Source organism: Poecile atricapillus, chromosome 2 (genome assembly GCF_030490865.1).
Source record: "Poecile atricapillus isolate bPoeAtr1 chromosome 2, bPoeAtr1.hap1, whole genome shotgun sequence".
Taxonomy (NCBI): domain Eukaryota; kingdom Metazoa; phylum Chordata; class Aves; order Passeriformes; family Paridae; genus Poecile; species Poecile atricapillus.
In genome coordinates this window covers 104994979-105011207 of record NC_081250.1, presented here as the reverse complement: position 1 = coordinate 105011207, position 16229 = coordinate 104994979, and the positions used below count along the sequence as shown (strand labels likewise).

The window sequence follows — 16229 nt, the reverse complement described above, 5'->3', positions numbered from 1 at the left end:
TCTATCTATCTATCTATCTATCTATCTATCTATCTATCTATCTATCTATCTAATATCATATATATATATGAGATGCATAGACATAAAAATAAATGTATATTTATTTTTTTTAATTTTTTTTTAAGCATGTGATTTTGCTCTGTGCTTTCACATTATAGAAGAAGTTTTGTTCTTTCTACCCCAGGTAGGTCAATGACACAAGTCAAGAATATTACGGGGTGTGACACATTGTTCATCTATTTTCCTATTTCCCGTCTTTCTTTTATTCCTAGTTTAACTTAATCTACAGTTTGACAGTTACCTTGATGAACTTTTAATTCCTGCCCTAATTTACGAATCTCAGACAGAAATGAAAGTTAACCAGAGGTTCAGAAGAGATGACAAAACAAACATAAAATATTGGCACAGCATGATTCTGATTTTGTCCAATTTTACCTTTTCCACAAAGTACATGATACCCTCATGGCCCCGTTGTCCAGGAGGTTTCCAGCTAAGCACAACATAGTTCTTGGTGGCCTCAATAACTTGGAGGTCTGTGGGGGCACCAGGAACAACACCCTCTGAAGGACAGGGAAGAATAGGAAAGACAACTTGGATTATTTTCTGGTTTTGTATCAGAATTAGCATCATAATTTAAAAAACAGGAGTATCAATATACCTCAGCACTTAATCTTTTTTTTTTTTTAAATGTAGACTTAAAAGTCTTCTAAATATTTTGTTTAAATTTCTTTCTTTTAATTCTAAGCATGATTTCGTTATGTCCTGAATAATAAAACTTCACCTCAAAAACCAAGTTGTTGAGTTATTCAAGGTCAAATGACTTTCAGAACAACAAACTTTGGGTCTGTGCCAAAGTCCACTGAACTCAGAGTTTTCCTAATTACTCAACCAGCTTCACATTAGACATTTGTAGGCAAAAGGGCTGTGTTTACCTGCAGGTTCTTCCTCAGTCACAATAATCTGTCCAGTCCAAGGAGCAGAAGGGTGACCTGAAACAAATGTCAGAGATAACAAGGAAATAGGACACCAGGAAATTTTTGAACAATGAGAAAACTGATTCTTTTGTTGCTCAAAACTAACAATTGCAAGATCCCCATGAGCTTCATTTTTGCTTAATGCTGTGGCTGTTGCTCATGTAGCAAGCTAGTTACCCAAGCTAGTTGTGGGCTTAACAGATTGAATACTGAGAGCAGCTCAGCATTTAATATGGCTAGAAAACTTAATCCACTGAAACATCTATTCCTTCCTGAAATGTCACTGAAGTCTCCTAGGTGACAAGCAGAGGTATTTGGTTCACTCAGCTTATTGTTTTCAGAGAATTAGTTTCAGCTTTATTTTCCATTCTCTATTCCTTTGGTTTAACAGCTCACTTATTAAAGGAACTGTCAAATTTCTGCAGGCTGCATCTTGTCTCTTTTTAACCACTTTCCTTCACATTACCATCTTTTAAATTGTGGGTCACAGTCACAAACAGTAACAGCTCAGCCTGACTCAACATGTCCACTTGATAAATTTGGGTGGCTCTCTGAACAACCAATATGTTATCACACTATTGCAGTTATGCAGCTTTCAACCAGGTCAATGCACTTTCAGAGATAATTTTTGCAAACGCTGTTCTCCGCCTCCACATTGTTCACCTTACATTGGCTGATCCGTTTTGGAGATGAAAGAAGAGAGGAAACAGGTGGGGAGAAAAATTATGAGACATGAGAGGAGGAGATATAACAGGAATAGGCCACCAAACCCAGACTTCACCTCCTGTGACAGATTCCATGCTGCCCATTGAGAAGAAGACTCCTCCCTCCTCCCCTGGCTTAGGGTTTCACATGTCTGACTGAGTGCAATGTTTCCTGGCAGTGCCAAATCCCTTTCCTCTGGCCTTTTGTTTTATCTTGAATGGAAACCTAGATTATCTGGCTGCAGCACTATACTTATTAGGTTGTACAAGCTGGGACCATGGGAGCACTGTAGCTTTGTGTACAATAGCCCTTCACATTGGACCATTTTAAATTGTAAAACTTCAGAAACATGTAGAAGTAGATTTTGAATAGAAATAGAAATTTATTTTAGGCATGTGATTATGCCATATGTGTAGAGAGGTGGGTTTGGAAACAAAATGTCTGATACATTGTGAGGCCACAGGAGAAATATCCTTGACTTGTAAAATGCTAACCTTAAAGCAGAGAGCTTGGGATCTGTTCGGCTTTCCTGATGTTGCTCTGATGTTATTGCAAGACTTGGATTGTCACATGAGAACAGAATCAGCCACCCTTGTCTGTGGCTCAGAGAGAGACTGTTCACAGGATCTGTTCAGCTATTCTGTTGGCTGAACAAAACCAAGTCTCTCTAGGCAATTAAATTATCCTGTGTCTTTTTCCCCCCTTCCTGCAAGTTTGGAGCACAGCACTGCAGTCAGCCAAAGCCATTTCAGAATAGAACACTTAGTGCAAAGAGCACTGAGATGATTTCTTCCTGGCAAAGCTGTCTCCAAAGAGCATTTTGGCTTTGCATTGCACCCTCTAGTGGGAGTTTGAAGGCTTATGAGTTGATAGTCATACAGTCATATATTTTTATTTTTTTTTAATGAGTTGTGACTTCTCAAACCTCTCATGCAACCTGTAAAAAGCACATCTTACTTCTAAGCCTGGCTCTGTCTGCAGGATCCAGAGCAGCCACAGGCTCTGACACCCGGGATGGCAGGCTGACACCAGCTTTGTTCACAGCTCGGACTCGGAAAATGTAGGAACGGCCTTCAATCAGACCAGTGACAGGAAAGCGAGCAAACTTCACGGGATTCTCATTGCACTGGGTCCAGTGGGATGTGCCAACCTCACACCTGGAAAACACAAACAGCAAGAGCAGTGCTGGGAAGGGAAAAAACATGAACTCGGGGCACCCACGTCTTTGGAGCTTCACCATCTGTTGGCTGGTCCGTACCAGTTTCCAGCAGAATTATATACTGGTGACATCAAAGCAGCTGCAACAAGGCATCAGGCTGAAGTACCAGCTGGGCATGCACTAAATCCCTCACAGCTGCACCCTTCTTTCCTGACTGAAAAAGGGATAAGAACAGACTTACTTCACTGCTTAAAGCCTCCAAAGTATGCTTAGGGAGTGTCAGCTTTAGCTTACTTGACAGGACAGGAAATATGCATCCCTTGCAGTTGTCAGAAGGACACTACTTCAGCATTCCTGCACGATGCTGCACTGTACACCCCACAAGATGCTGGGCTTCACGGGGTGCAGAGACCTCCACTGTGAGCTCTGGGATCAGCCCAGCACAGAGAGAGCCATGAATGGGTTAAAGGTGGGCATTCAGTCAGGCCCTGCTTCAGAGCCCAGACCTCTGGAGCTGCCAGGGAGCCTGTGGTGTGCTGGCTGTAGTCCCTACAATGACAGGACCCAGCGTGGTGCTGCTGGTCCCACAAATGTGAAGCCTCACACACATCAGGAGGCTGGTTTATGGCAGAAGGAAGATATGGCCAGCTCAACACGGCAGGAGAAGCCTGTGGTGATGGTTTCCCTGTATCCAGCAACATGGTCAACAGGAACATGACCTTTCAGCTCGGAAGAGACTACCTGATGAGCTACCTGCCAAAGAGAAGGCTACAGCTCCTACCCAGGTCTCTTGGTACATGCAAGAATCTATCCTGAGAATTGCTACCATCCCAATCAGGGTGGTTTTGTGGTTCTTGTGTCTGCTTGGGGTGAGGGACAGACCAGCACAGACCAGCACAGACCAGTCCTGCTAGTCACCCCCTCAACTCCACTAGGCAGTAAGGGTGAATATTTGGGTCCCTGAATACTTTGGTGGGATCCAACACTGGAGAGCAGTAACTCCTCTTTGAATTTGGCAGCAAATGCAGAATGAACAAGGTGAACACAACAGAAAAAGCAAAATTCCATTTCTCTTGCAGTTACTCTCAGTCTTAAGATCCTTCAATAGCCTAGTTTTAAAATGAGATATTATTGTTCAGAGTCTAGTCCTGTCTTTTGTTTAGGATTTTTCAGTGAATGTTAAAGAGCCATAGCTTAGATCTAGCAGAACATAGTTACAGCAGTGACTGGCACTCAAAAGTTATCAAAACAGTAAAGTTATATTTGAGTGTTATATTTATTTCACAAAGAAATACCCTCTTTTTACAGATATATATTTTATGTATATTCAAAGGCATAACATAATGGCATATTTCATATATATATATATGTTTGGGTGTTTTTTACATGGATTTGAATAAGCACAGAGGAACCTCATATGATGGACTCTGTTACTGAAATCCAAACAAATATTACCAGCACTGAAAATTAAAAAAAAAAAGTACCAAAATACTGACTTAATTTCTTAAATCACAGGCTTCTAGGATCCTGAGGGTTCACATTTTTAAAAATAATTTCCAGGAAGCTTGTGAATCTAAGAACTGGAATAACAACAGCATCTGGGAAAGAAATCCAAGTCCCTTTGAAATAATATTTTGCTTTCTGGTACACATTAGGAGAGAGGCAAGAGAGCCTTGGTACTGAAGGAGCTGCAGCTGCCTGATGCAGAACTACCAAACACTACAAAATTCTGAGGCCTCTCAAGCCTCAGAGAAGCAGCGAGGGCTGAGATCTCACAGAATCCTTTCTATGCAAATTAAATGAAAGAAGATGTAATTCTTTCCATAGAAGTTAGATCAGGCCAAGCCAAGCCAATCCAAACCAAACCAAACCAAACCAAACCAAACCAAACCAAACCAAACCAAACCAAACCAAACCAAACCAAACCAAACCAAACCAAACCAAACCAAAACAAACCAAACCAAAACAAACCAAACCAAACCAAAACAAAACAAAAATCAATTTTCTTCTGGCCAGCAACAAGAATGAAAATAAAAAATGACTGTTTTATCTCATGCTTTCTAATGTGTCTTTAGTTTTTTCTGTTGGAATGAGCAGCAATATGAATTCTCCAGTCCAGCACGCTCACTGACCTGTCAATGAAATATCCAAGGATGGGGTTTCCTCCATCAACAGCAGGTTGCTTCCAGGAGACAATGACATAATCTTTGTTGGCATCTAAGCACTGCACATCCAGTGGTGCACCAGGGGCTCCAGGAATTTCAGCATCAGCATCTATGAGGATGGAGAAATATGTTTGCAAATGTGAACCTCAGTTCTTTAACAATTATTAATCTTTAAGGGCAAAATGGTGTTCCTACTGACTTTAAAAAAGTATTTTCTTTTATATTGCTAATGTTTTTCTAGGTTTTGGCTTTTCTTTGCAACATTTACAAATGTTTAATATGTTACAGCATACTGTAAATGTAGACATTTTAAATAAAATTAGTATCATGCATTTTGGTTAGGGAGCTGCAAGAGACACTGTTGAACTAAAAACTTGGCAGCCAGGCAATAGTTGAATCAAAAGTATTCACCCACTGGATATAACAATACTGAATTAAATATCTTATCTCCACTCATAGTTCTTCGTTGTTTGGTTTTGGTTAGCTGTGAACTGCAATGGTACCAAAACCTTTTTAAGTTTAATTATATTACACATACATTATCACTGTGAAAATAAGGATAAGCATTTATTTTTTTTTTTCAAGTGTTTACCATAAATCTGGGACTGTTGGTATCAAAGGGCCTTGACTCCTGCATCAGCTTCTGGACATGTCTTATCTAAAGCTTTGAAAAATAGTGCCGGGCACTGGGGAATTTTTTCTGTTTACAAAGAGTCTGATTTGTGAGAGGGTGCAATTTTCATGCAGAGAAAAATAACCTTTGCAGGAAGATTCTGTGAAAGACTTTCAAAAAAGAGATATTGTTTCTCTGCAGAACAGCATCAATTTGTACAATTGTGAGCTACCTCAAAAGAAGACCTAAGATATATATACCTGAATAAAAAAAAAAAATAAATACTATTCATACATTCTATATAAAACTGAATTTTCAGAAAGATCTAATGTTTCAAGGCATTACAAGTTTTTGCTTTATAATATACAGTATTCCCTATTTTTCATGATTTTGACTTTCATGAAAAAAATTACTTTAATTAGAGTATTTAATATGCTTCATCAAATAAAACATTAATCTTCCTAAAAAAAAACAAAAAAAAAAAATCCCAGCCACACTTGACACTCTTATAGGCAGAGTAGCATCACACAGAGCTTTTGAAGCTGCCCCAAAGTTGCTGAGTCCAGGTTCTAATTACAGTTAACCTGATGCATTTTTAAAAATGGTAACATACAGACTAAACCATCCAGTTAACATCACAGAATAGTAAGAACATTAATAGTAATAACAATATGTCTTCAGTGATGTCTTTATGAAAGGTTTTAATTGCCCATATTTGCCACTTGACAGAACATGAGACAATGGTTTCTTTCCAAGACGGACTGGGAAACAGCTGGGAGAACCAGCATTGCTGATCAGCCTCTAGGAGGCTAGGATTTCATCCCTGATGGCTTGCTGGCAAATGATGACCTGTAGCCATGGCAGAGGCATCACACATGCTCTCAAACCCAGTCTGGAGGCATAACATTATGAGCCTCCCTTTCACCTTTCATTGATACACTAATTTCTGTGTGTGATACAAAAAAACCCACAACTGCTCCAGCTTAAATACCAGAGCTGCCATTTAAAGGAAATTTGGCTATAGTTTAGGAGGAGTGATGAGAATACAGCAACCAACCAATATTTTGGTGACCATTTAAATAGGAATGTAGAATAAAATGAACGTAATTAGAATTTAGTAAACACACACAGTGTGTTTGTGTGTGTAGGACAATACTCTACTGAAAGGGGTGGTGGTTTCAGTCAGGTCACACCTGTGTTGCCAGAAGATGTAATAGGATTGAGGGTGATCATTTATTTATATGGAAGCACAATATAAAACAAATAAAGGAAGACAAATCCTATTTCTTGACACAGAAGCTCATTTCAATAGGCTCTTTCTTCAGGTGTTGAAAACGTCTGCTTCAGTTGTATTTTCTGGGCAGGTTGTAATCTCACACAGTTCTGCTGAACTTGGCAACAAGGAGCTGTTCTGGGCATGGTCTCAGAGCCAAGAATCTCCAGAGCCTTTTGAATTAGCATTACACACTTCAGCTGCTTTTAGAAGCTGGGACAGATATAGAATCGGCACACAATTGGATAGCAATGGCTCCTTTTAAAGAAATAATTCTCAATGGATATTCAATGAAGTTTTTGGTGGCACAAGCAAACAACATTCACAAAAATTACATTTTAATTCCACTCTTCACTGCATTTCTTCAGAGAATCACATGGTGCTTGAGATTGGCAGGCAGCTCCAAATGTTGCCTAGTTTAGCCCCTGGCTCAAAGCAGAGTCAGCCAGAGCCTTTCCTCATATGAAAGATGCTCCAAGCTGTAAATCACCTTCTGATCCCTTCAGTGGCCTCACCTCAGTGAGCCCATGTCTCTTTTGTATGGGGGATCCCAGGAATGGATCTAGCATTCTAGATGAGTCCCACCAGTGCTGATGGCAAGGATCACCACCTCAGTCTGCTGGCAATGCTTTTCCTAAAGCAGCCCGGGGTGCCACTGTCTTTGTGACAAGTGCACATGTTCACCTTGGCCCACCAGGATCCTTCCTGCAAAGCAGCTCTCCAGACAAACACTAGCCTATTCTGATGCATGAGATTATGATTTTCCAGGTGCAGATCTTCGCACTTTCCATCCCACTGTATTTTTTCCTGCAGTGTGCATTAGACAGAATCCCTCAAATTGTGCAGAAAATCTTGACAAAAATAGTGCAGTTTAGCTAGCAGTGGGATGATTACAAAAAAGCATTTGTAACTTATTATGTGCATTTTTCCTCCTTATGACTGATGTTCAGCACTCTGAACATAATACCCTAAATTTCCTCCTCAGAATGTCAATGGAGTTTAGAGGCTTTCAGGCACAAGACGCCAAAGCCTGACACATGCACGTAATTTTTCCAGAGATAATGACTGGAGTGTGCATTGCTAGACTCTATTAATAGAAAATTATTGTTCTATTGGTATGGGGTGCTGGGGGAAGGGTGGGGGAGCACCTCAAATATCTGAGACTGATTTTCCCTTAGCTCTGTAGTGAGTTTTGTGCACAAGACAGTACCCCACCTCGAACAAAGACATAACCGCTGTACTCCTCATAGTACTCTCCCATCGCCACTCGCAGCGTGTAAAGACCTTCATCTTCCTTGTTTGCATGAGTCAGCGTCAAAGAAGCTCGCTCCCCGCTCCACTGCATCTGGACCCATTTGGATGGTGTAATAAGAACACCTAGGAATTAGAGAATTTCATTGTGAGAACCAGCAGGAGCTACTGAGGAATAGATTCTGAATATGGAAAATATACTGGAGTAGATTAGAATTACAGAAGAGACCACTCTTACTAGACAACATTCTGTCTTTGAAAACAGTCATAAATAACATCTAATTCTGCTCTTATGGCAACTTTGATTACAAAGCATTACTTCAGAAAGCAATATTTTTTTATCAGCTGTTACAGAACAATGGGCGACTACTTTAAAATATCTTGGCATATAAATAAATAAATAATAAAAGCTATATGAGCTCTATAAATGCCACATAGATGTTGTCTCTGATAAAAATGCTTCTAGTTTAGATATTTTTTATGAAATAAAAAATCTCTAGAAGACATTTTCACAGTGGTTTGTAAATTTCCTGTGGTTTCACATCAAAATGCTCAATTATGAAACAATTTTAGTTGAAAAAGAGAATATTATCATAAGAAACCCTGAAAAAGTGACGACCAAATCATAACGTTGACATTAGCTGAAATAAGTAAAGATTCACATGAAAGAAGTTTATATTTCTTCTTGTCAAACATTCTCACCATTTCTGTACCACTCAATGTCTGGTTTGAAGCGCTTGATATCAGGATTGATGACAACTGTGCAGCCAAGACTCATTGTTTCACCTTCTCTCCCAAAGGCTACATCAAACTTGTCGACAAAGCTGATTTCAAACCTGGAAGCATAGCCATGTGGGGTAACAGCAACTGTATAAGAGAAAAGAAATCTGGTTTTCTTTCCTTCTGTGACAAGGGTGGGAAGAAAAAGTACTCAGTGATTATGAGCACAGTCCTAGGTAAAGTTCAGGTATAAATAGGAACAATGTGTATATGAAGTCATCATCTTTAGAGGTAATTGCAGTGTTGGATAATCCAAGTCCTTTCTATTGCACAGAATTGACTATTTCTTCATTCATACAACTCTAGTTCTTACAGATAGTTCATTTTAGCAGGGAGAAGCTTCTGCAGAATTTAATTTCAGAATTTTCAAAGTTTTTAATCCAGTGTTTTAACATAAGGTTTGTTTTATGACTTAAAAAGACTTCTATTTGTGATTAATTATTTGTTCAGGTCATGTTGATCTTTAGGTTATATGGTTCTTCTCTTTTCCCATTTTAACTCCTTGCTCTGTCTCAGAGAAGTAATTTGTCCACTTAGCCTTTGTTTTTGTAAGCTAATAAGCCTTTGTGGGGGCCACTATTAATATAAAAGGGTAGCCTGTTTCTATTTTTGTTCCTGAATTTATTTCTTCAAATGCTGTGTGTCCCAATTGGTGCAGTTTTCCGGACAGAATATCCTAAGTGCCTGTAACCTGTACTGTAGATCCATGGCAGAGGGGCTTCCATGTTTGTTTTGAAAACAGCTCAGCTGAAAAAAACGCTTTACATTTACTCAACTAGCCTGTACTGATAACTTTCCCTCTTCCTGTGCTCAATGAATGTATGCAAATTGTGATCTTTCTTTCCCATAAAGAAGTGATAGATCACAAATTTTATCGGCAATATATGCAAGTCTCACCTGTCAAACACTTCATGGGGTTCAAAGGGCACCTTCACCCACATGGCATATGTGGGTGGACTGTTTTATCATCATGGAAGCATGGATGCCTTATTGTTACCATGTGAGGTTCTCAAGTAAAACAGACTACAATTTTTACCTTGATATATCCCAAAAAAGTGTCATTGTGTTCTGGATATTTAATATTTTCTATGCATTTTCTGTGCATTTTCACAGCTTATGGAACCACATAAGCAGCGGACAACAATTCAATCACCTACTCTTTGTAGGCCCATACTTCCCCATGCCATGTTTTACATATTGCAAAAGAGGAAGTGTTTCTCTCTTTGGCAGGTTCTATTTCATTGTGAAGTGCAATATTAACAGGATGTTTCTTATATAAGCCAACAGACCTAGAAGGCAATGCCATTTCCCCCCGCTAGTGAGGCTAACACCATCCGAAATTGTAGAGCTCCACACCCTCGTAAATCAGACCTACTTCTTATTAAAATAATGTTACTAAATATTCTGCTCAGTCATGTGTCATGATGTCACAACTATAAATGGAATTGTCAAAGAAACATATTGTAACTTACATGGAGAGAGGGAAAGATTTCTAGCATGCAAAAGACTTGCGTCAATTTCTCCTTTGTACCCTACACAGAAAAGGACAAAATGTGTCACCATCACCAAAGGTAAAAAAAACCAAAAACCAACAAAACCCTTGAAGGAAAGCAACCTACTCTTTACCACGAGGGAAGCATAAACCGAAACTTCTCCTTTAACATTCATAGCAGAGGCATGATACTGAGCAGTGTCGTCAAAGTCACATCTGAAATCATAGAAATGATTAGGCAGAGCACCCATTTACTCCCTGGCATAGCCTCTCTGATGTTTTAGATTGAGAAAACCCTCAGAAATCTGGGTAAAATCCATAAAGTAAAAAGCCTGGGAGACAGACATGCTGGACCCTGGACATATTGTAGCCATTAGATTTTTCCCAATGTTAAATCCCAGTGTTTGGAATGAATGCCTCTTTTCAAATATCATTTACAGATTTGAAATTAGGAATACAGAATAACTAGTAAAAAGCATCACTAATTTACTGTCTGTATGAAGAGACGCCTAACTTATAGAAATGGTAGATTTCATGAAATATTTTGAAAGGGCATGTGTCAGTATATAAATTGTCAAATCCAGGTTGTTGTTGATTAGGTCTTATGTTTTCAATGTTTTTAATGCAAAGGCAGTGCAGAAATTTCCCACTTGGAAGATGAGTACTGTTAAAGATCTTTCTTGTATATAAGTGAAGACATCTTGGTTCTGTTCCTGATCTCAGTAAGAATTGTGAACTCTGCTATATTTGAAAAACAGTTAGCTCACATATTTTACATGTTTAATTGTACTCATCAAGCAAATAGATGGAAAAAGGAATCATAGATGTCCCACTTTTCCGACTCGGCCATAAATGGAATATCAAGAGAAATAATCCGGATAAATAATTCAGGTAAATTGCATGTCCTCTACTGAGGTAAACCAGAACTGCTTCAATGTTTAGAAGACAGCATCCACCACAGTTGATATCTCTGATATTACCTGACTTGATATCTCCTGCAAGATAACATATCCCAAGAGATATGTTCACATTTTGCAGGTCTCATTTTATACCTACAGTTCAGCTTAAGCTGTTTGTTAAATTATTTAATATTTCCTTACTCAGTTATCTCCAGGGAGTGCAGCCCATATCGACTTTGAATTATATACTTGCCAGGGTGAGCCTGTACATCAATGGGCACGTTGTTTTTGTACCTATGGAAAAGCAAAGAAGCAGTATGTCACAAAGAGATATCATTCTATACTTTAAAAGGTCAAGCGCTTGATATTTGAAGTAGAACATCAGCTTCTGCATGTTTCTCCTAGATAAACTGTAGTCTAACTTCCTGGGAAGACATTACATGTCTTTGGAAGTGTAACCTTCCTCTCTCTCTCTTTGGCCTGCCCCAGGTAGATTTTATTCTCAAATTAAAAGAAGAAAATAGTCTTGAGTGGGATGAAAATCAGTTCGTATTACCATGAACTTCACGTTACTACTTGTAAAAGAAAGGAGAAGTCACAAGAGCAACATCTCAGAGTTGTAAATAGCAAATAAAAATTTTGTAGACTCCTTACTTACTAGCTATCATAAACATGTTGTTTGGTTTGTATATTAGACCTACTTTTAAAACCTTCATATGGACAAAAAAAACCAGGCAGAAGGTTAACTTTTGTTTACTTGCAACTTAACAGGATTAGACTGGCATACACTATGAGTGTTTTTCTGGCACAGGTAGGAAAGATTTACTTTTCAAAATTCCGAGTACGTAATTTGAAGGAACGAATGAATCAGTGGTGAGATGTTACTGCTAATTTCAGAATTTATACAAACAGCTTGAGACTCTCATAGTGGAAGAACAGTGGTGCATGATAAATTATTACTCTTCAATTGTTGTGTAAAATGATGCTCATTCTGGACAATACATGGTGTAATCAAGTAAATGTTTGAGTGAATCCTGTCTTAAGCAGGCATTGGAAATATGGAAAAAACTGGCAATAGAAGTCTAATAAATAAATTGCACTCTGAATTGTATTCAGTACGTTTAGCATTGATTTGAGGTCCATAAAGAAAAAATGTTTCCTAAGAGCGTGTCCTACTTTGTATAGCTTTCCCTGCTCTTCATAAGATGTGTATGTATATATATGTATATATATATATATATGTAAGTGTGTGTGTGTGTGTGTGCGTAAAGAAACTGAAATTATAAAGGATGACAGAAAAAAGTATCTTCATCTTTTACTCTGATGTAGCTGAAATAAATCTTTCTTCTCCCAACAGATAACCAGACAAAGAAATTTGCTTCTTCATTTCAGATTTTATATTTTAAAACTTTGATGATTTTCAGTCAGGAAAGAGAACTGGTCTGGTGTCAGTGGCTTGCCACTCTACACCAAACAAATCAGTAATTAACAATTTTATTTTCACCAAGAATATTATCTGTTGAATATATCTCAAGATGAAGCTATACCCACAATAAATCTGAAAACTGTCTTTCAGCACCACCAGCATTGTAAAGAATAATACATAATAATAATAAAGAGTATTTCCCTGACTAAAAATATTTGGGCATAGTAATACACTGAGAGTTTTCCAAGAGCTTAAGTGAGTAAGGCCCATAAACCCTAATGCTTTTTATCCTCATCTTCCTCTCGGCAAAATGTCCCTGAAAAGGGACTCAGTACAAGACAGTACTCCCTATTCTGCACATCAGTAATTTGCAGAGATGCCTGACCTCATTACTCTATAATCCTGCCTTAGGCAAAGAATAATACATGAGTCCAGCAAGAGTAATACATTCACCACCTCTCTTCACCAGGTCTGTGAGCTGATGGCCCCAGACTGAACTGCCTGGGAACATCAGGGCATCTCTATATTACATCTAGTGTCTCAAATATTTTAGAAAATAGAATAATCCTATCAGTCCTTAATATTTTCCAGGGATATACAACTATGAAGTTGTATAAACAGGACTTAACTCCACGGTATCTTTAAATTTTCTCCAAAGAGCTGGGAAATTCTTGGATCCTATGGCAGCAAAGTTGTTTGGTAGCATGTGCTGTGCAAAAACAAGCTTTTACTGGGTCATGCCAGCAGCAAGAAGACCTCCACTTCTTTTGTCATCATTATCAGGTTAGTAAAAAATAATTGATTCAATTTTTTCTTATTTATATTCATCTACAGAAAGAATAGGACTCATGTTGGAAGGACCACTTGTTATTTCTGGAAATGCAAATTCCAGAGCAGCCAAGTCATCAGCTAATGTGGGACTGCAACCTCCCACTGTCATTAGCCACTGATAGTTTATGCTTTCTGCTACTGGTTTCAAATGTCCTGGGTTTTCCATATGCTTTTTTTTTTTTTTCCCAGGGGAGTCAGAACAGCTGCATCAGACAGGTTTTCTTTAAAGAAAGTTAATAAAACTTTATAGTTTTTCAGGCACAGCATGAAAAGGTCTTCATTGCTTATACAAAGAATGACTGTTTCCAACATTCTACTGACATTTTGTGAGAAAGGCTGAATGAAAGGTGACAGATCCAGGTCAGCATTGCTCTATATCTTAGAGCAAAGACACCTGCTGAAAAGGATGCGATCTCTTTTTTTTTTTTTTTTTCCATTAGTAGCCTGTGGCAAACTGAAATCCCTTTGGAACTCAGATGTACAGTAAAATGATGTATTAATTTCCACTGTCCACATTTAGCATTTACATGAAAGGCTGGTTCACAGTGAGAGCAAAGACAGACAGCTGAAGGCTCAGTTTAACCATGTCAGGTTTTGGGGATAAGGTGAATCTCAACCAAAATGAAAATGACCCAGCTCCTGAATTCTTGGGTAGGATTCAGGTTACAGAGCTGGACTGCAGCCATGAGCATAGCTGACCATTGCTCATATCCAGCTGAGACCAGATCTGAAGGGTTTGCCTGGAATCCTCTCCAAGTGGAATGTGAACATGGGCACTTATAACCCTTGGGGGATGTGAAAACTGTGTCCATGCAGACACATGTCAGACAGCCATGTCTGGCTGTCATAGTCCCAGGAGAGAGATCAGTGACTTCGTGGACTCAACTCTGTCCTATTAATATGCCTCTTAATAGCAATTCTTGACAAGCCCTGAGATTAAGGGTTTTAAGACCTAAATAAATGCACAGTCCCTTAAGCAATTCAAGAAGCAAATTGCAATATATGATTATTACATAACATTATGATATAGTAGATGTTTCCCTCCCAACTCAGCATATTCTGTGATTCTGTAAAATTTTCCAATATTTCCAAAGCTGTCATCTTATTTGGATGATTCCAGATCTACCTGAAGTCACTGACTTCAAACACTGACAATGTGTCTGCTATGAACACATCATCATTACTGAGATTTCACAGCACCATCAAGGGACTTCTATTTCATGGGGATTCAGCTCTATAGCTGTTCAGCTGCCAAAAAGTTTGCTCTTGAACAAAGCCTGCTTTAATGCTTCAGGGACATTAGTGTCATTTGTAGAACTAAACTCAACTATTTGGAAAACATAATCAAAGATAGTATGATAAATTAAACTGCTATTTTTCCTTAATCATTGATGGAAGGAATATATTTGAAATCTTTACCAAATTAAAAAAAAAGTCTATGTATTCCTAGTGCTGTTACACAAATATTTTAAATATTATTTTATTAATTAAATTACTATAAGAATTATATAATTATTTGTGGTGTTATTTTTATTACTTCATTTTAATATGCTCTTTTTCTGTACAATGTGACTTGAAAGGTGTTTGGTAGGCCTGCCATCAGTACCTAATTTTTTTTTGTTGTTTTTTAATTTAACTTCTATCTTTCCCGAAAAATGACCACATTTACTAAGATGACTTCAGATTCTCGTTAAGTGGTGACTTTTAGTGCCAGGGATACAAACTTACCATGTAACACGGGGTTCAGGCCAGCCAGCCACGGAACAATTAAATCTAACATTTTCTTTTTCCCAGATAGTGTGAGAACGGGGCTCAATGATAAACTCAGGAGCATGTAAGAGTTTATCTTGATTCAACTTTTTATGGAATGCCTGAGTCTCTTCTAGCTGGAAAAGAAACATTTTATTATACAACTGAAGTGCAAATTATTAATACCAAACCAAAAAAACAAAACAAAAAAAAAAAAATTGAAAAAAAAAAAAAGAGGCAATCCCCCCCTGCAATTTTTATTTAAACATCCAGACAGACATGGACATCACCTGGACACAGAAAACAAAGTTTTCATTTTCCATAAGTTCTCCTTCTAAAGTAACTAGATTTGATTTTACAGGGCTTTTTCCCTCAAAACTATTATAAGTAAAATAATATTCCACATTTAATTACTTATTTATTACTTTAAATACAGAGTGGAAGGTGAAATAGACCAGAAACTCAGATGCCTTCTGTACTTGTGCTGTAAGGCAAGGCTCTCTATGCCTAGATCATCTCTGACAGAACTGCTTTCAAATCTTTCTTCCTGATAGGATGAAAACCCTCCCAAGGTAACTGGTTCAACTGCTTGACTATCCACAGAGCTGGAAAAAAAACTCCTAATATGGTATCAATCTTGCTTTCTGCAAACTAAATAATTTATTTTCTGCCCTAACTTTCAAATATATTGAGAATTACAGGTCTTTGTATTCAGATTATTAAAAGATGACTTTTATAACCTGGGCAATACTAATTTTCCTTACAATGATTTCTCAGTCCTGGACTGGTTCTTCAACATTCATCAAACAGTGACTGCTCATTATCATAGGCCAAACAGACTCCAACACAACTAAACAACTGCCCCTTAATGTTACTGATAATACTCTAGGTTGGTACTTGTATTTCTACAAC

The 16229-nt window shown here is 38.1% G+C and overlaps 1 protein-coding gene and 1 long non-coding RNA gene across 7 annotated transcripts in view; one reads left to right on the top strand and one right to left on the bottom strand.

Moving 5' to 3' along the window:
• The window catches only part of MYOM1 (myomesin 1), a 73534-nt gene that overhangs the window by 39486 nt on the left and 17819 nt on the right, over nt 1-16229 (bottom strand). For all 6 annotated transcript variants that reach the window (XM_058832220.1, XM_058832221.1, XM_058832223.1 and 3 more), the window contains exons 5-14: nt 15297-15454; nt 11513-11605; nt 10540-10628; nt 10393-10452; nt 8843-9007; nt 8105-8266; nt 4971-5112; nt 2637-2836; nt 933-989; nt 436-560 (exon numbers count right to left, since the gene is read on the bottom strand). In XM_058832220.1, the coding sequence (XP_058688203.1) occupies nt 436-560; nt 933-989; nt 2637-2836; nt 4971-5112; nt 8105-8266; nt 8843-9007; nt 10393-10452; nt 10540-10628; nt 11513-11605; nt 15297-15454 (1251 nt within the window). The remainder of the gene's footprint in view (nt 1-435; nt 561-932; nt 990-2636; nt 2837-4970; nt 5113-8104; nt 8267-8842; nt 9008-10392; nt 10453-10539; nt 10629-11512; nt 11606-15296; nt 15455-16229) is intronic.
• On the top strand, nt 166-15855 carry LOC131576008 (uncharacterized). Its single transcript, XR_009276899.1, has 3 exons — nt 166-184; nt 13396-13520; nt 15754-15855. It is a non-coding gene; the product is annotated as an uncharacterized LOC131576008 (long non-coding RNA).